This window comes from Haemaphysalis longicornis, unplaced genomic scaffold (genome assembly GCF_048455015.1).
Source record: "Haemaphysalis longicornis isolate Haplotype H1 unplaced genomic scaffold, Haemaphysalis longicornis Haplotype H1 scaffold_6, whole genome shotgun sequence".
In the NCBI taxonomy this organism is placed as follows: domain Eukaryota; kingdom Metazoa; phylum Arthropoda; class Arachnida; order Ixodida; family Ixodidae; genus Haemaphysalis; species Haemaphysalis longicornis.
This window is the reverse complement of record NW_027526407.1, coordinates 164,906,130-164,926,678: the sequence shown is the minus strand read 5'-3', so window position 1 is coordinate 164,926,678 and position 20,549 is coordinate 164,906,130. Positions and strand designations below refer to the sequence as shown.

Genomic DNA, 20,549 nt, shown 5'->3' with positions numbered 1-20,549 from the left:
CCTTTTAGTAGGCGAAAGAAATAAATCGGGGAAGTGATTTCTGAATATTAAGGGAAGGTTCTTCTTTGTTATAAGGCCCGGATCCTGGGTGTACATGTACGAACATAATATTAAAGGTAGGTTTAAGTGCACTTTATTTATTTTTGTTTTCTCCTACAAAGGTGGCTACTTTTGCACCATATAAACTGTCACATTCTCCTGAACGCCCAGAGGCTGGATGCCGAGGTTGTTTGCTGCTCTATGCGTACTCCTGGGAGGGCAGAGCAGCCATGACGCTGTAGTATATGCACTGAAAACAAAAGCGAGGTATTAGCTCTGTAGAGTTCCAGGCACCAACGGGTTTCGTCAGTTTAATGTTAGAAAGCTTAGCTAGCGAGGTTAAGTTGCACCGAACAGAGTAACCCTAAATATGGTACTGTTGGACAAAAGTTAGGGATTTTATGTCTGCCAATGCGAAAAAAATATTATTAGGATCTTCCCAAAGTGAGCGGCCTTATTTGCCGGTGCAAGATGCGGTTGTGTAGACACAGTATTTATCCTAAACGTTTTATTGAAGCTTAGTCATGAAATACAGTGTGCCAAGCTTGTGGGGAGAATACATTAGGTAAGACCAAGAAAAACATAAACGAGTTGGGAAATTGGGCTCTTTTTACTCTGGCAACATACCCATGGCAGAAAAAACAAGTAAGCAACAACAATGGCACAAAAAATAAACGAGAACAAAAAAAAAACAGAGGAACAAATAAACAACCAATGGGCATATGGGAAGAGAAATCAACTGATGAAATAACTAAGTTAAGCCCTGATGCTTGCGTGAGAACTTCAGCCAGAGTCGATTTTTTACGTAGTGAAGTAACCGGGATACTCGAAGTTTACCTAAGAATAATAACTTGCCGAAGCAGGTATACCTTGAGGTGCTTTACAGCACGTATTTTTTTTAATGCCCATAAAGCAGAATATACTTTATTGACTGTAGGGTACACACGACAAATGCTGTTTGTTACGAGAGCGCAGTACTATATGCAACACTTCGTTTCCGGCTATAATTTATTAAGCAGCAGTGGGTTCCGATTTGTTAGGAACTGCGAAACTGATCCGTCATGTTTTATATGTATTTTCAACTGCTAGGCATCGTCCGGGTAAAGTTTTCCGCGAAGTTGTCTGAATTGTTTTCTTGCAGAAAATAGTAATTTTTTAAATACTTGTTCAAGTCCTTCACCAGAAAGCAAATCCAAACAATTTCTCACCCTGATTACCCCGATGAGATTGGTGAAAGTCCCCCACTGCAAACAAGAAGATACAAACTCTCATTTAGCGCAAGCATCGCTTTGAATGGAAAGGTGACACTTTTTCTATGGTATTAGTATTTTCACGAGAAAACATTTTCCGTTAGTTGGCTGAAAACCACGGTTATATTTGCGTTCAATGTGTCCAGCCCGCCCTTTTTCTATAAGTAATCGCACGCGAGAACCCGAGATACCTGGAACTACCATTTCTACAGCCAATCACGAAGCACATTGCGGCGGCAGCCACATGTGCCCTGTATGCTTCACCAATTTTCACCCAGCGCCCCAACCAATATATTACGGGGCGGCAGAACAGAAATGAGACGAACAACAAGTCGCGGATAAGCCATCAATTTTCATTATGTACATGACGGTCATTATAAAGTTCACGCAAAGTGCGTGCCATTCACCTAGTAGTCGCCGCATTCTTAGATCAAGGCACTGTGCGGCACTGGCCACCGGGGTCTCGTGACACTATATTGTCATTCCTTAAAACTAACTTTCCTTAAATGACAATAAATAATTGCTGATGTCCTCTTTCACCAGCGAAAATTCTTCCTGAATTCGACCCAGACGTCCACTTTTGGTGCGGTATGTTTCAATTTTACTGCCATTCGCATGGACCTTTTGCGAACCAGCGCGGCCACAGTTCCTGGATTTTTCTCCTTAGAGCAGAAGTTTGGGAGCTCTCCGCGGGAAGGCAGAGCAATGCCCTCGCGCCGCACCGATGAAGTCCATCTCGCTGCCAGAGCATTGTAGATTAAAGAAGATTATTCTGAGCTAGTGACGGTATGGAGAAAGTCTGCTTATCTGAATGAGATAGCCCGTGCGGCATAAAAACAAGGAATGGAAGATGCGCTTCGCTTGGGACACATATAACAGAGCCGAGAGCGCAGCCGGGCAGTAAACACATAAAACACATAATAAATAAACAAACCCATACATGGTTGGCGGCGATATATATATATATATATATATATATATATATATATATATATATATACAGAAAGAAATGCCGGCAGTCTACAATGCCAAAGAAGGCATAGGGGAGTGGTTAGACTATTTTTTGGGGGGACTGAAAAAATAGTGGGGACTGAACCCACGTCTTTCGATGAGATCTCGAATGCCTTACAATTCGGCTATCTGGGCGACTGTGTTCTCCTTTACTTTCTGCGGTATTTATATTTACTACAACTGTATCTGACGCTTGAGGGTGGTAGCCAGCGCCACTCAGACTACACGGGGAGAAGGGGACCTTCTTTTTCAACCCACGGGGCGTGACGCGAACGTCTACAGCCAGTCATAAGTGGGTAACTGGCGGGAAACCCTCTTATGCTACCTTGGCATCAAGGCTACCAGAACCGAGGCCCTCGCTAAGTTTTTGAACGATAATAGGGTTTGGAAATGAGGGGCTCGTTATTAAATACAGAAAGAAATGCGGGCAGTCTACAACGCCAAAGAAGGCATAGGGGAGTGGTTAGACTATTTTTTACCGTTAGTGACGTTACATTACCTTTTTTTTGTTAATTACGTGAGAAAGAAAGAAAGAAAAACACGCGCCCAGAGTGGGGACCGAACCCACGCCTTTCGATTAGATCTCGAATGCCTTACCAATTCGGCTATCTGGGCGACTGTGTTCTCCTTTACTTTCTGCGGTATTTATATTTACTACAACTGTGTCTGACGCTTGAGGGTGGTAGCCAGCAGCACTCAGACTACACGGGGAGAAGGGGACCTTCTTTTTCAACCCACGGGGTGTGACGCGAACGTCTACAGCCTGTCATAAGTGGGTAACTGGCGGGAAACCCTCTTATGCTATATATATATATATATATATATATATATATATATATATATATATATATATATATATATATATATATATATATATATATATATATATATCTGTGTATATATCTGTGTATATACACCGAAAGAAATGCTGGCAGTCAAGTACGCCAAATAAGGCATAGACGAATGGTTAGACTTTTGTTACCGGTAGTGACGTTACATTATTTTTTTTATTAATTACATGAGAAAGGAAGAAAGAAAAACATGCGCTCAGAGTGGGGACCGAACCCACGCCTTCTGATTATGTTTCGAATGCCGAATTGGTACGTCCACGTCTTTCTCGTTTGTCTCTGTCTCTACTAACCTGAGATATATATATATATATATATATATATATAGCAACTTTGGACGGGAACTGAGGGCTCGTCGAATGAAGGCAGGAACAAGGGTAGTCAATCGAGAACAACACCAAGGAAGGAAAGGGGGACAATGTAGGAGGGTATTTTTTCTTCATGAAACAGATATAGATTACGAAATGTTTTTGGTAGATAGAAAGATGGCGGAGGAAAACATGCCCGCCGACTGGGATCCATCTTTTTGTCTCTTTCGTCTTTTTCCTCTGACCGAGGTCAACTTTTGTGTCAGAAGTTTGTGTTTGCCGAAGAAGTCAGCGTGTTTCGTATGAACAGCACGTAAAAATAGCTGACAACACGGCATAAAAAGTGTATTGTGAAAGTAAACAGATAATGTGCCTTAACCTAGGGGCCATTCTGGGCCATAGACCCTGCCTCCAGCAGCGTGAAAACTCCCTTGCTTTGCACCAAGAATCGGGGGTCCTAATTACCACGTTCGTGAATAAAATAGCTTCATGCATAAAATTGCGATATTCAGTGGTTTAGAAAGGAGGCCGAGCCAACTAATCTTTTGCAATTACGAGCACCAAAATTTGCAATAGGCTTCTTGGCATGGTTTTTCTATTGGTTTTTTTCTTGCGCATCCACTGTAAAGTAACAAAGAGGGTTTCCTTTTGTATTGTCTTTAGTTCAAGTCGTTGCGAATAAAGGATTGTTTTTATACGACAGGGTCTACAACATTGAAAGCGAAGTGGTATTTGCTGTTGCAGAAGGGTACTTACAGTGATAGCGTTTCCTTCTTTACAGACATCTGTGAGGGGGACACTTTGGATGCACTAGAACAAGAAGAGACAGCGGGGTGTTAATATTACTAATGCTGATTTGTTAGGTTACTTGGTTTTGTTCAGAACAATTACTGTCCAGTTATAGGCAAAACAGAACAGCGAAACCAACCAATGCGCAATTCTCTTGAAAACAGCTATTCAACGTTATCAACAACAAAGTTTGTCTCTACAGCGTTTAGAATCAAGCGGTAAGAAGTTCGAAACCTACTTAAAGAAAGAATGTGGTTGGTTACATTACTTTGGGATAAATAAGTGTCGAATGCGATATTATCTCGCCTACTGGCGTTTGAATTCTGACAAAAGCATTGAAAACACGACGGAAAAAATTGTTCAAGGTTGCAGTTAGGACGTTGATTGGTCCCGGTGGCGCAAGACGCCAAAACAAGCGGGCATGCCAGTCCAGTTTTGCGCATAGAACTGATCAATAATTTCAATTCAAAGCCAACTATTCTCTTCTTAGTGTTCCACATCTTAAGTCACAAATGCCTTTTTATTCAAAATGTCTCGATACTCTTATCGGTTACTAACAACACTGCTTAGCATATATTATGGATGGCGCACCGGTACAAAAGTTTGCTACATTGGTCTTATTATTCAGGGTTTTCTTGGAAATTGATTTCAGTGTTTTACTGGTTGAAATATTTTATTTCATGATTTCGTTTTTACTGGATAAAAAGCCTTAAGAGGTGGCTTCATGAATGTTTTACAGTTATAAATATGCTCGTGCGTACCCCACACTTGCAAAGGGTTTAGGCAAATTACATTGCAGATGTGTACCATTAAAAACTAGGTATTTTTGACCTAATCAGAGCTGACTATATTTATGTGCTTTAGGCAGTCGCAGCGGCTCGGAGAGACTGCCCCATTGCGTGGTGCAGAACGGCAGTTCCAACAACACAGAAACTTGGTTTATAGAAACACCCCGCCAAAAGAATACTCGTTCGTGTGATTTAAATTTTGGGATAAATTTTATTAGAAGCAGTTTATTTTTATTTACGTGTGTGCGTTCTAGGTGTCCTAATAAAACACTCCTGGATATACAAAAGACTACAGAGATGTACCAAAAACTGAAAATTATATCCTCTCGGATATACAAAATAATTCAAAGTCTACAAAGTTGTCTCACCCTAATATGAAAAGGCTAACCTGATCGGTATTTAAAATACACGGGCGGCAGTGCTAACATGGCCGGATTTTAAAAGTGGTGGTCAAAACTTTGCTGCGAAAACATGTTTGCCTAATGGTACAGAATAGCTACGGGCCAATGATTTATAACTGAGGTCGAAACCTTCTTTCGCAAACAAGTTCTAGATGTATTGCAGAAGAAGCTATGCAGTACATTCTAAATAAACCTTCATTGTAGAAGCACAGCTTGGGTCTGGAGAGTAGAAATTTTGATACTGTGGCACTGGTTTAAAGAAAAACACTACAATTGTTGAATCGCACGCATAGCAGGCTATAGATGCAACGCAAAGCTTTCTACATGGCATACCCGGGGTAAATAATCTGGCGGGTATTATTTTATTGTTGTTGTGCTTGGCGTAGAAGTCAATGTTTCAGAAGAGTGAGCCTTTGCTACCGCGACTGGAAATTCGAGGCGTAACGAGAAACATACAAAGTCCCAATCTCTGTGGCGTAAACGCCACCAGCTCCAGGCGGAGAGAACCTTATACCCGTGCCACACGTACACAAAAAATGAGATTAAGTGCTTAATGCCTTAACTTTTAATGCCATTAATTCGCTGCTACATGCAAAAATTTAATGACATTCACTGTAATGTTGTTTTGGTTTAAGGAGTTCCGCACAACTCATTTACCTTCACGACCACCTTAAACCTGCCTAACTTCGAACGCGATGAGCACCAAATAAAACCAACGAAACTCTCAGAACCAGAGTGTTGACGCGGAAACGTAGCTGAACTTCGAAATAAGGCGATTTGTTGTGCACCCGTGGTGCCGAAGTTTTCAAGACGAAGTTCACTAAAACAGCGGCAAAAAAAAACATTGTATCACTCGTCGTGCTAATTTTTTTCGGATTTGGTTAGCACTGGCAGCTGAAGAAGCCACTTTTAGAAATGGCTCACACAATTTTTAAGAAAACACTTTTTCCCATAAAGTTTTCTTTCACAAAAAATCATTTGTAGCCCTTGTAAGACGTTTTTCTCAACGGTAAAGACTTCTAAAATATGAGTGAATTTCTCTTTTTGTTCATGATCACCATCATGCCTAACACATTTATTGCCTTTACCGTTTTGCTTGTAGCATGGCCCGACCAGTTAATGTCATTTGGCATATTAGGGCCGTCAGCACTAAATGCCTTAATGCCATTTTTTGTGTGCGTGTGGCACGGGTATTATACACGCATAAACTACGGCATGCCTCGCCCCCTTACCCCCCGTGATGTCGTTTACCGGCCGACGTTTATTTCAGAGCACAGAGAGAGAAAGAGAGAGAGGGAGAGAGAGAGAGAGAGAGAGAGAGAGAGAGAGAGAGAGAGAGAGAGAGAGAGAGAGAGAGAGAGAGAGAGAGAGAGAGAGAGAGAGAGAGAGAGAGAGAGAGAGAGAGAGAGAGAGATTTATTGAATGTGAAACACACAGAGAGGTCGGGTCTGATCGTATAGTATCTGACCATCTATTCTGTGTGGGGTTGGGGAAATGGAGAAAAGAGCAGAGGTAGAGAGTGTGACAGGTATGATGATAGACATAGAGAGGTGATAGTATAAGTATATAGAAAATGCCTATGCCAGGTACAATACATGTTCCATAGTTCACCACAACGGGATAGGGCTAAAATCTAGCAAAAAAAAGACCTTCGAGGCGGGGCTGACATTCTTAAAAAGTGTACTGGGAGGCCACCATTATCTCTCTAACATCGCCGCCACCCCCATAAGTCTTCGTCCGGGCACAGCAGGCACTATGCGCGCAGTGCAGAATTAGCGGGTCTATAAACAAACTCAATGGTGCACACAGGCAGAATGCAGCAGCAGTAGCAGCAGCAGCTGTAAGCCCTGCAAAACCGCGAGAAGAGGCAAAGAGGGTTTCGCTTGAAATAATTCAACGGGAACCATGAAACATCGCCACGCTTACCTGACTCAAGTTATTCACATCAGGCACGGACAATGTAACTGGTTTATCACAAGTCACCGTCACGTGCTCCAGGTATTCATCACAGGTCAAGAAGTAGGGATATGCCGGAAGGGCCCACCCATTTGCGCACCAGTTGACAATGAAGTTCGCTTGTGCTGAAAGAATAAAGTTTGCGCGAGTTCGGACCATACACAAAATGGTTAAGACAGTTTCTGTGTACCGCAGTACAAAACGAATTGTTTTAAAACTTTACAAGTGCTATCCTACGCTGTATTTCGCTTGCGTGTTTTATTGGAAGGCCGACGTAGGGTTTTAACGCGCCAGCTTATTTATTCGCTTGCTACAAACATGGCCTGCAGAAGGTTGTTTCAAGGCCCATTTGCTTAAATCAGAGATAGCTATCTGAGCATTTTTTTCCTCTACCGTTCATCTCATTGACTTATATGTATATCTTATTGTTAGTGAAATGGTATATGAGCTCCGGTTTCCTCTGCTTACAAAGCGTCTAAAATACCTACATAGGCTTTCATTTCGCGCCTCTTCAGGGAGAGTTGATGCCACAAAATCGTTGAGCAATACAGTCAGGCCATAAAGTTTGTATGTTGCGTCGTAGCTGGTGCACTGAAAAAGAAGGGAAAATATAGTTTACAGCTCTTCTGAGCAAATTGGTTCGTTAATTGGACGCGTTAAAAACCAAGTAGTCCAATCAAGTCTGACGTGAAACTGAAAACATTTGCACGCGCGTTAAGATTCAGGCGCACTCACGTTTATAATTTCCTGGACTTCTTCAGCGTTATTCTCCTGAAATAAAAATGCAGGCTTGTGTGAATCCTATACTACAAGCATTTGACACGACATTTACGCTTTAAAGTTAGGCTATAGATATTTAACCAGCTTTGAAAAATTGTGGTTTTCTTTTTCTGAGACAATTCGGAATGACGCTGAGCATGAAGTCAAGCAGCCGCTGTTTTCACGACATTCAAGAAGAGATCGATGGATAGATAGATATATATAGATATATATAGATATATATATATAGATGAATAGAAGAGATAGATAGATAGAAGAGACAGATAGATAGAAGTGATAGGCTATCGATATTTAACAAGCTTTGAAAATTGTTGTTTTCTTCTTCTGAGACAATTCGGAATGACGCTGAGCATGAGGACAAGCGGCCGCTGTTTTTACGACATTCAAAAAGAGAACCAATTCCTAGTCCGTTGCTTGTTTATGCGAGGAAAAAAGGACACGCTTTGTCCGAGTTCACAGCCGAAATATAGGCGTGGACGTTTACAAGAAAATGATTTTCCACGGTAGTCTTCATGTAACCGCTTATAAAACTGTTACGAACTGCGTCCGGCTTCCGTCCTTGCTTCATTCGATCCATGACTCGAGAAGTTGTTTACGTGCTCAGGATGCGGGAACGTGGTCGTACCCAAAGTTGCTTTTCATTGTATTGGCATGAGGTCTCTTTTACAATGAGTATGGTGTAGTTGGTGATAATTACAGCCACAGTGCAGCGTGAATAAGTGCCTACGTATGCCGATATAGAAAAAAAATTGTAGTCAGTACCAAACTTCTTCGCTCAGCTTCAGCCATTTTTTGGGTTAATTATAATTTTTAGAGAGATAATTGGATATCAGAAGAATGGTATTTTGTTTTTTTTATGGGTCTGTGTAAATTGATTGATTCGATTGATTTTGGGGTTTAACGCACCGACGCAACGCAGGTGATGAGGCGCGCCGTAGTGGAGGGCTCCGGATTAATTTTGACCACCTGGGGATCTTTAACATGCGCCGAAATATCGTACACACGGGCGTTTTTGAATTTCGCCTCCGTCAGAAAAGCGGGCCGCCGCGGCCGGAATCTAACACACGTCCTCCTGCTCAGCAGCAGAAATCCTTAGCCACTGAGCCACCGCGGCGGATGTTTGTGGAAATTCCTTACCGGCATACATTGACGTTTTGTTAGAATAGCACCAAAAGTAACTGTGTGCTACCTATTTTTTTATGCATGAGCAGCACAATAACCAAAGCACTGCATGACCATCGACTGAAGGCATGCAATTGACCTGGGCAAAATTCTGCAATTGGATACTTAGCTTAGCTCTGCGTATAATATATGTCATGAAATATGTGTATGCTCCATCGGCTGTTAATCTGAGAAATGAATTACGTTATTTTAGGTATTCTTATACACAAAATATTCGCCATAAACATCGCGAGCAATTTAAAAAGCTTCAGCGTTGGTTTGAACATACCTGCCAAGTCTGGCAAGCGGTTTGTGGTTTGCCAATATAGGTGGTTATTAAGTAAGGATCACGTTGAGCTCTTTTTAAGTGCGTAACACTTTAGCGCCCTGCTAGTGGTCGTAGCTCATTCGGGGTCACGGCATCTAGCCACCACAGTCACGTAGCGTCCCGCACTGGAATAGGTCCTTAGAAGACATCACCGCTTCCCCTGGTGGGGGAAGTAACCCAGGTTCCTCGCGTTATGAAGCCGATGACAATCCCTTTGCGCCTCACAGTCACACGCACACAAGTTTATGCAAACTCGTGGGGGGATCTTTGGGCGGCGCCGTTTTCACGAACGCTGCCGATGCTAGGGCGAAAATAAAAAAAAATAGTACAAAAGGTAAAAAAATTGGGTTAGCGCAATATATACCCAAAAATAATAAGAATGCGAACCGTTGTATCTTTATAGGCCTTTCAGGACCTGTAGCGCCCTCTATAGACTGTTTTAGGTCCCAACGCCATGCTGCTACTGGACGTATTTAGGAGAGGGCGCCTGGCGAATCAGTGCTCCGCCCTTGATAGCTTTATCGTTGAGTGGAAATGCTGTAATGTTTTCTTCGGTGCTATGATTTCTGTAGGTGGGTACAAGGTGAGGGATATGTTCGCACTCACATTGAATGGAGTGCAGATATCGACTGGTTGATGATCGTAGCACCCGGTCTGAAAAAAAAAAATTGTATAATTGTAGCGTTAAATTTAAATAAGTCATGAGTACAAAATACAATTTTGGTTTATTCGAAAGATATCACGTTTTTAAGGGCCCCTAGCGCTTCTCCGGCAGCAAATGATGGAGGATTCACTGAGAAAAAATAATCAATTTTGGTTAAACTCCTAATTCTCCCGCCAAATCGTGTGTTTTCGGGACGCCAGCAATGAAGTCAAACGTACGCGCATTCAAACGAACTTCCACTGCGTCATTCGGCTCTACAGCCTTACTTGCCGTCAGCCCTGCCAGGTGGCGCTACCACACTCATCCACCGACCGTTGTCCGCTGTTGCTTTGTTGTTGACAACAACTGCACCTGGCTTGTTTTTGTTACTGCAGAAAGTAATCGTTTCGGGAAACATATGGTATCCTCCACAAACAGGGCACGTGAGACAACATGACTTACGCGAATCGGCCAGTGCCGTAGAAGACAACTCCAAAGCGGCGGACTGATGGGCAGCTAAAATAAGCACAGTCCAGTACCAACAGCTGCGCCCATCGGAATACTTATTTGCGTAGGTGTATTTTCTAGCTTTTATTCTTTACCGCAACATTCTTACCACTGTAAAATGAAAATGCATTAAATTTAAGCTCAAATAGCTCGCTCAGCAAGTTTATAAGCCATGATTAATTTGCGTTTGGTTTTGCTGCCCTCAGGCAATCGCGCAGTTCGGCGCACATGAAATCATAGGTTGTGTTGCAGGAAATGAAATAGTGGGTCACATGGCCATTCCTTTGTTCCTAATTATATAGCCTATTTGAGCGAAGTGTGTGTTAAAAGTCGTCTCAGTATAGTTCTAATGAAGAAATCTTTGGAATGAACCAAACTTGTGTTTTGTCTACAGGGCCCCTTTACTGAAAAATTGTAAAGATATCAAGGCTTACCATCAATACTGGCTTTTAAAAAGATAACTGGGCGGCTTCTTAGAAACCTGAGAATCGTTTACTGAACCGTAAAATTACGAAATTTTAAAATAATATGCCGTTTTGACAGACGAACCTGCGAAATCTGAGGCCTAAATTTGAGTCATTGACGAATAGGCGTAATGTTGTAAAGGCAGACGAGAACTCGGAGAAAATCCCGGTAGCACAAACTTTCTGGTAACGTTTTGAAAAAGCTTGTAATGTAACAAGACTGGTTTATTGCGGTCATTCTGCTATTTTTAGCAATGGTCAAAATAATGGGGGGGTTCAAGACCTTCCGTAACTATAGTGAAGGAAAGGGAAGATTTTTTCTCATTCAGCTGAAATGTGTCATGCCCAAAGGAATGACAAAAACAGTGTTCGGCTCAATCTATCTTACTAGGAACATCTATGTAGCCTTCGCGGGAATTTGAAGGCAGGGGAGTTGGGGTACTGTGTTTGATTGCTAAAGGTCGCATAGCTTTACCGTTGATATTCTTTAAGACTAGGACCTCCCATTCTTATAAAACTCATAAAAAACAATTTAATCTACGTTTACTGATATCGCATCGCAAGAACATCTTGTTCTTTCTTATTAGCCCTGCACTTATCAGTATTAATCCGTAAAGTTAACCATGCAAGCTTCTCAGATGGCCCTCACAAGCGACTCCTTAAAACGAAAAGTGATATTCAGGATAATGCATCAAAGCACCTACCGTTCCAGTCGTGAGGAAATCAGGAAGAGTGACGCTAATGCATGCTGCTGAAAGAGAGAAGAGATACGATTGGGAAATTTTGCAATACTTCTGAAATATTGCCGGTAAATCCTGCAAGGCAGTACTCAAGAAAATAAGCACCATGTACAGTAACGTGTAAAACGACGCAATATTTTGCGTGATTTGTTTTAAAGCTGTACATTTTCGATGTCACGATAAGTTCTACGCGCACGAAGACAGCCGCACTTACGCTTAAATGCAATTACCCAAAGTCAATTTCCCTATGGCGGTGTCAGTGCTTCTTGCACACGAGATAAGGCAGAGAATTTATGCAGAGTTGAGGCATATAATGAGGTGACAAATCGACGGTTTTGGGAAATAAATATTGCTGCCGGTTTCCCAATGGTGCTCAGCCGCCTTCATTACAAACATGTTATTGACACTTCCGAACAGCACCACAAGCTCGCCTAATCGAAAATTATTCATCTTCAAAATTTCGCGCCCACCAATGGGGCCAGAACAGAAGCCACAGACAAGCGTTTTAGGCGCTTGTCCGTGTTTTCTTTTCTTGTCCCTATTGGGGCGCGCTAAGCAACAAAATCTTTTTAATAGTTGCTACTTCTGATAGTTGTTATTAAAAACAAAAGCGATAAATTTATAATGAACACACATTAGGTTACTCATATTTTTTGAAATAGTATTGTCTTGGAATCGGCGGTAACACTTATCCTCATAATCATCATCGTCATCGTTGTCGTCGTCGTCATTCCTGTGCTGCGCTACTCGAGTCTACAGTTTACCCCTGAATTTTTTCCCTTTCTTTCCTCCACCGGAATAATCGCCTTCCCATTCTTCTAGACATATCTCTTGGTATCCACTGTGTTACCCTGATTCTCCACCGGTTGTCGGTTCGTCTCACAACACGGCCAGCGAAAGTCCATTTGACTTCTACTGTAGTTTGTTCTCTGATCCAGGTAGCTCATTTGTAGTCCTTGGGTGTTACTCTGAACATTATTCGCTCCATGGCCAAATGAGCCGAGCTACGTTTGCTTTCTACTTGTTCCGTGAGGCGCCAAGTTTCAGATCCGTACGTCATAACCCGGAGTATGCACTCGTTGTAGATTTTCCTGTTGAGTGACAGATGTAGCTTAATTTTCATTATTTATGAGTGCTTACGTTGCCACTGGAATTGCCACTGGCCGGGTGAATACATTCTTTGTTCTTACAGGATTGTTTGTAATAAAAGATACTCTCGGCACAAAACCGAGCTGCGGAAAACGAAAAAAAAAAGAAAAAAGCCAAAGGACAGTGCTGTGACGCGAAAAATCGACTTCCAGATAACACTAAGAATTATGGAGGTGGTGGCTGAATAAATTCAAATTTTAAGGGTGGCACACGTATTCTCCTGGAGAGGCAAATTTAAATTGTGCTTGCAACAAGACATGTGTTCTTCGCTAAGAAATGCCATGTTTTAGACACGACGTAGCTCCAAAAAGTGAGCTTCTATAGATCACGTAACTCCAATGCGTAAGTGATGTACTTGTGAGGCGTGTGTATTTGACGTAAAGCGTATATGAATATATATGAAAAAAACATTTTTTGCTAAAATGCTGGGAAAACATTGTTCTGTTGGGCAATATATATCAAGTTCATAAACAATCAAAAAAGGCAATGGTGCATAACGATGTGTGCAGCAGAAGAGGATTGTTTTAGTTCAAAAATAATTTCTGTGCGACGGTCGCCACAAATTGGTTACCACAATCTTTGTCGCGAGCGTGCAAAAAATGACCGCAGTTTCCCCGCATATCCCTGGAGAGAATATCCACATACAATTTTACCCCGCAAATATTTTGCTCGTCAATGACACTTTTGCTAATAATTAGTTGATTGTTATTCAAACGTCCAAGCGCATAAAAAACCGTTGCTTGTGAACTCGACACCTAGAACATTTTCAACTCTTACAAAATCATAAGGAATAGCATGACACCTTCTGCATTGTGGTATGACATGGGAAATAATGATTAAACGATTCGATGCGTGTGTTGGTAAAAGCAATTTACACGTCTGGTACGGCGAGAATAATATTTTATTAACCGAAAAAATTACAAGCTCTTTTAAATACGCAGTAAGGTCACACAGGCAGTATTTTAAATCTTGTGTGTACGAGCAAACCTGTTAGGCTTTTGCGAGCTAACATGGGTACACAGAAAGAAAACAGAACAACTGATGGGCCCAACTTACCTGCCTCACCTGTTGCAAGCGTCGTGTGCAGGAACGCAATGAATGCTGCAGCAACGCCTAACATTGTGATCAAAGTGGTCACAAAAATCTGAGGCGAGATACTGGACACAATAAAGACTACGCTGTTTTATAACCCTGTTCGGATTAAGGGAAATTCAAGCATCATAGAGGTCGTCGACGTGTCGTGACGTATCGAAAGCAGTCGAAGTGACAGCACGTGTCCACAATACTTGAAATAAAAACGACAGAGGCCCGTTCGCAGTTCCCGGTACTTTAGGTTTTCAAGCTGGGATTTTTAACCACTTCCGTTACAACCTTCGCAGAATCAGCCATGGCACGAGGCAGGAAGCGGCACAAAAAGTTGAGCAAGAACAAGTGCACTTCCAAATGTGAATAAAAGAAATAAGGCCGTGAGGCCAACCAACAACGAAATCGCGTGGCTGCAGCGCTTCCGCTAACCTACTCGGGGTTTTGTCAGTGCAAGGTATCTTTGTGAGTACAAGGTCAGTGCAACGCAAGGGCTGGCAAGTGCTTTATCTTTACTACTGGGCCTCAATGCTTGTAAAAGGCGTACGTAAAGTAGGTCATATTGAAATAAATTTTAGATGGAGCTGCTTGTAACTGGACAGCGAGTCACCAACTATCTCGCTTATCCATTAAGCAAAGCACTTCCGCACACAAAGAAATGGCAGCAGGGGATCTTCACCACAATACCCTAGAACGACTAATCAGAGTGGCTGAATCAGCAAATTTTTGAGGATGACAAGGCCCTAAAAGCGATTGAAATGAAAAATGTGATCTGCGTTGGGTCGCCTGCGACAGTGCACACGCACGCGTGGCGCGGTTGTTTTAGAGCAGAATAAAAATGTTATTTTAATTGCATGATCGCTCTCGTCACTCACCAAATTCACACATTTGATCACGCACTGTCGTTGTTCTAGGGTGTTTGGTGAAGCCAGCCCATGGCCAATTTTTAGAGTGCAGGTAGCGTCAATCGCCGTGTCATCGCACTCTTGGTTACCTGACAACATATTATTAAAGAAGCCATGGAGACAACGAGCACGAATGTTTTATTCAGAATCATTCGTGTTTTATAATCCCCTCGAGTCTTTCCGCAGAAAATAACACTAATTTAACTAAGGAAATTTGAAAATTAAAGGCAAAATTTTAATTCATGCTACGTGTCGTGCCGTCGACAATGATGTTTCCAGTGTAAGTGTCTATTACAGAAGGTAGTATGGTGATCGAGGCTGCGGCCATGCGACCAATTGCGTTTTTTGTAGACATAGTGGCTGCCTGCAGTCAGAGGTGGCACAGAGATACCGCTGTTCGCATGGAACTCGCTTTTCACCGTACTTAACCTGCTGTATTAGTCGACCAGATTTAGGAGAAATCCCCAAGGTGGAGTAAGGTTCTGCGAAAGAAAGTTTGCCATCCACCTGAATGCAGCAGTACGGCTACAAAGGAAAGCAATACAGCTTTCTCAGTAACTTTGCAGTTGCAGAAAAATTTGTCCTGGTCGAGGTTTCGAAGCCGGGACCACCGCTTAACCGGATCAGTCACTCTACCAACTGAGCTAACCAGGTGGCCAGTCGTTTGTAGCGCGAGAGCGAGCTAACCAGGAGGCCAGTCGTTTGTAGCGCAAGAGCAAAATTCGCTCTCGCGCAACAAACGACTACAAACTTAAAGACACCGGTAACACTGTCGCTCCAGGAGCCTGTCGCTCCAGGGTAAGACAGCACCCGGAGTTCAGCAAGCCGAGCATGCGCAGTGGGGGTGTGAACGGCGCAACAACAAGGGAGGGACATAGCCCGGATCATGATATGATTCGCATCTAAAAACTATGGAAATTATTACACTAGCGAAGGAGCGCCCGCATAAAAAAGGGGCGAAAATTAACGTTATCGTTCAAGATACCGCATTTAAGAGGGGATGCAAGTCATGTTATGTAAAGCAATGAGACCTATGTCATGCACCCTTGAAGCTTTGCATGGCCTAGGATTACGACCGGCATGTCTCAATGATTGAAACGTCACATCACAGAAGAACCGGTATACAGCGCAGGAACAGAACTGCATGTAGTGTTTGATTTATTCGAGCACCTGAGCTCTCAGCACAGTTCTTAAGCTGTTAGTGTAAAACGCTAATGTTTTCACGAACTCGCAAGACGTGCACAGAGAAGGTCGCGATGCTCGGCACACCATGACTATGGTCGATCAACCTTTTCTCTACGGCAATATGCTTTGCCCTCGTTGTTACAGCTCGCAGTTCTCTTGACACCTGCTACTCAGACATCTCGGAAAAAGAGAATTTGTAGCAGATTTCCTGCTCCAGTTTAATCCGCTCGGTCGGCGTAGCCTAGTTTGTTAGAGGACATCGATCACGAAACCGAGTGGTTCCTAAGTAGTAGAACCCATGAGAGCATCCTTCAAGTCAAGAAGTGCCGCCAGGAATTGGTAATAAAAGTTGATAGCTCCTTTCGCACAGTTCCTCTTATTTGCAGTATTTTCAGCCGTCGCCGTCACGTAATGATCCCACAAGGTCCGGTCTGGAAAATACACAACCCCTTCCTGCTGCCGCCAGTTTCGTGTTGTCACATCTTGGGTACGCTTGAGACAGCAACCCTCCCGTTGGCAATTAAAGTAAATGCAGACCGAAAACAGCAGAAATGACATAATGGACGCTTTATCTGTGAAGCGAATGGCATCATCAAATTTCTCCTCACCCGATTCCCACAGAGCGCAATTACGCCAAGTGCTTAGTACGAAGTCCTGCTCACCGTAAATGTAGTTCGCGCGCTCAATCAGAAAAGGCATGACGCCATACCTTTGATACGTACCCTCCGCGCTTTTCCAGCGGGACGCGCTGCTGATCCGGGTGGTTTTCTTGGCATATTTCTCGACCCTGTCCTAGAACATCTCAAAGAACCGGGCATCTTCTGCTGTTAAAACTATAAGTCACCCCTGCCCCCACCATGTCGTTTCGCCGTCCTTTCCCTCCTAGGCCCTGAAGTCTTATCCTGCACAGCCCATCACTGAGATATCAGTTTCCATTGGTGGCAAAAGCCTAGGCTGCTTTCACGACTCTCGGATATCTCTGGGGCAGTGTGAAGGCCGCCTCTCTCCATATAATTTTCGCCGTTTAAAAGCTCTCCAAATTGCGCTCAACGACAACCATCTTGCAATTTCCGACAGGAAAGTTTTGCCTCCAGACTGAACCCTCCAGATTAGCTTTTGAAGGGTGTAAACATATCAGCGCTCCTTCTCCTTTTCTACTCGACGGTGCTGTACGGTCGAAGAATGCGGTTCGGAAGAACACGCCGTGCTACCGTGACAGACGAAAAGGTGAGCCGACGCTCTAGCGCTGGCGGATGGTTTACGCAGCGATGTATCACGATGTTGTGGTCTATTCACAGGTGTCAGTAAAAGTGACAGCAAAGTCAGAATAGCGTACGTGTGTGGCCGTGGGAAAATTCTCTGCGTTATGAACAACGACGATACATTGACACTGGGTATGTCGAAGAAGAGAGCATGATTTGGTCACTCGTTCTGCTGCAACTCCTCCTCACCGATTGCAGCCCCTCACTAAAGTGACGTTCACGAGAGGCACTAGTTACTTACGGATAAGTGACCAGCTAGTAGACCAACCCGCAAGGTTTTTATTTAGAGGCACTAGTTACACACGGATAAGTGAGCAGCGAGTAGACCAACCCGCAAGGTTTTTATTTAGTTCTGCTATTAGAAAGAGACTTATAAACATGTGCACACAGATCAAATTTATTGCTTCAACAAGGCCGAGAAAAAAACTGTCCACCTCTTAAAATTCATCAAACCAGCTTAACTCTTGAGACCGCTTAGAATACATTTCGACCAGATTCTCGCTTGCAGAACGCTGCCGCAAAGACCTTAGCTACCCATTACATACAAGTAGATATTTCGGCGATACGCGTTGCGTCTGTCATTAGGTTTGATTCGGGTGGTGGTACCTCACATTGGCCTCTTGTTTCATCATTTGAGCTCGTGATTTTCCTTTCATGGTTGTTAGTAACGTGGGGACCTTTCTAACAGCGGAGCTGTTTACGATTGAGCTTGGTCCGCTGGCGTTAGCAAAAATATACCATGAGAAACAACTCCGGCGCCTTTTAAAGGGTGCGCCACCGAAGATAGGGTAATATATCATTGCAGGCGGCTTTCGTGCCTTCTCAAGTGTGAGCACAATGGGTGCATGCATATACAAACTCATTACTGTACCGCTTAAATGTGATATTATCGGGCTATAAAACGCAAAAAAAACATTGGTGCAGCTTGCACTAGTAGTGATAACATTGGAGACCCAGAGGAGCTGGCGTCGACTTAGCTCCTTACCACGGGCATCCGCTGTCAGTGTGGGGGACCGATCTGAACGGCCTTGTAAATTCCGGATAATTTTGGCCTCACCCTTCAGCAGTTAGCCTAGCCAAGGAGAGCGTCGCAAAACCTAACGAAACTTAGCAAGGCCTAGAAAAACCTGGCAAAAGCAAAAGAAGCTAGGTCGACCCCCAGCCCCTCTGGTTCTACAGCCTTGCACCAGCAGTGCAAGGTGCGGCAATTTTATTCAGGAGAAATCAGATACCCTCCCGCCAACCACGACGGCGATGGTTGAAACGGAAAGCTTACTTGCGTACTAAAATGAAATCGCGAAGTTTCAAAGTCAAAGCCATTGCAATCAATACAAAACGTCAATGATCAAAGTGCAAACCGCCTCAGAGCCACCGTCTCAGAGTCTAAATCCAAGCGTAAACACTCAAAGTGCACAGCCTGGGAGCCGGGCATCCCAGACTAAGAAAGCTTCGTCTTAAAAGTGGTGAATTGCTCAAAGTCGCTGGGACGTGTTCTAAAATTGCGTGCCCGTGGAGTGACTATTGAACGTTTTTGGACAATGCCGACAAGTCAAGGCTGTACAAGGATTTGATAGATAAACTACACGCACGCTGACTTTCAAGAGCTGTGTACAATACATTTCGTATATTATGAGCTATCAGTACAAAGTTGATATAAAGAGAGAATTTTAAAGACTAATATCAAGAATACAATTATTGGGTTCTTGAAGAATAATGCGGAAAGTTGTAAAATATATTTTCATATTTTTTTATACGACTAATTCCGGCTGAAAGCAGAGCTGAGAAAGTACAGAACAATTTACAATGGCAGCGTATTCATTGATAACTCAAAGAAGCAACCTCAGCATTGAAGTAGTCGGGCTTGTTGCTACCGAAAAGAAGGGTCCCCTGAAGCTGTGGTTGAACATCAGAGCCATTTATTTGTCGCTCAGAACATTTGAGGCCTGACAGTTGAAGGCCTTCGCCAGGGACGTTGTTCGAAGACTGGGTCTTCCAGCCCGAAGTTTCGGCTGTGGCGCATTCACCCCCGGCACTGGCTGCCCTTAGCTGGGGTAAACTGTGCTCTAGTCAGGAACCGTGCTTGAAGACGGGTGCCGTCCGAAGCTGCTTCCACGGCTTAGCCCTAGGCAAGGTAGACTGGTGCCACAAATGACCTCCTAAGAACAGGGTCCTTCAAGAAGGCCTAAGCAAGGCAGAGTCCCGTGCGTGGTACGTGCACCGTGGATGTGGCGTCCGATGCAGTCGTGCGCAGCTGTCTTTCACAAAAAAATATCAGGGAAGCTTCCGCTCATGCGCAAGAGTTGAATGGCGGAGCAGGTGTAGTTGAGAATTGCTGGACACATAGTTACGTTTCAGTATATTTGCTTATTTGCACAGTTTCGGTGCTGGTAATCGACGTCATTAGTATCGAAGAGGTCGTGGTCTTCGCGGCGAGTGGTGGATGCAACATCATCCTCAGCACTGTAGACCTCCACCAGCCCTTCGTCATCGACTGAAGGTGGCGGTGACGGGACCTGCAAGTCATCTCCGGAAGGAGTGGCACACTCGTAGCCATGTCTGCAATATTCCACATTGGCTTCTACAAAATGAAGCGCCCACTGTGACCTCTCCCAAGCAAAGTGTCTTTTTTGTGTTTAGCGGTGGAGTTTTTATTTTACATGTGTGGTAGCACTTCATTGCAGCGCTGGAGTTTTTTTTTGCTGGAGCTACTGCACGAGCCGGGGACTCAGCGGTCGCCCCGAGGCATGCGCTCTCGAGTGCTTGGTATTTTATTGATATTTCGTCCTGAAACGGCGAACTTAAGCCTTGTAAAACCACTACACTGTTAAAAAAGAGCCTGGGCATCAGACCGTTTCAAGGATGTGATGGTGCCTGTATCCTTACTTGGTAGTAACATTATCTTTCACTTAAGGCGCAGATACCCTCTTCTACGAATGTTGCTTCCCGACGGGT

General features: G+C 43.5%; 1 protein-coding gene across 3 annotated transcripts; it reads right to left on the bottom strand.

Annotated features, from left to right (window-relative positions):
- LOC144142052 (uncharacterized) lies at positions 1-14,437 on the bottom strand. Of its 3 annotated transcripts, none has more exons than XM_077673483.1 (9): positions 14,228-14,437; positions 11,978-12,021; positions 10,266-10,313; positions 8,126-8,161; positions 7,879-7,981; positions 7,361-7,515; positions 4,213-4,266; positions 1,248-1,283; positions 1-289 (listed from the first exon to the last, which is right to left on the bottom strand). In XM_077673483.1, exons 1-9 carry the CDS (start codon positions 14,280-14,282, stop codon positions 239-241), a joined length of 582 nt encoding a protein of 193 aa, XP_077529609.1. In that variant the 5' UTR covers positions 14,283-14,437; the 3' UTR covers positions 1-238. The 3 variants fall into 3 exon arrangements, with proteins under 3 accessions (XP_077529609.1, XP_077529608.1, XP_077529606.1); XM_077673482.1 differs by having other exon boundaries at positions 2-289; positions 14,219-14,435; XM_077673480.1 differs by having other exon boundaries at positions 3-289; positions 11,978-12,024; positions 14,219-14,435.
- Positions 14,438-20,549: the final 6,112 nt, after the last annotated feature.

Excerpts from the sequence above, each read along its gene's own strand:
- LOC144142052 (XM_077673480.1), bottom strand. The coding sequence starts at position 14,282 with ATGTTAGGCGTTGCTGCAGCATTCATTGCGTTCCTGCACACGACGCTT. Across the intron at positions 8,162-10,265 it reads ATATCTGCACTCCATTCAAT|GAGAATAACGCTGAAGAAGT; the intron begins GTGAGTGCGAAC and ends TTTTTATTTCAG. Across the intron at positions 290-1,247 it reads ATCTCATCGGGGTAATCAGG|TGCATATACTACAGCGTCAT; the intron begins GTGAGAAATTGT and ends TTTTGTTTTCAG.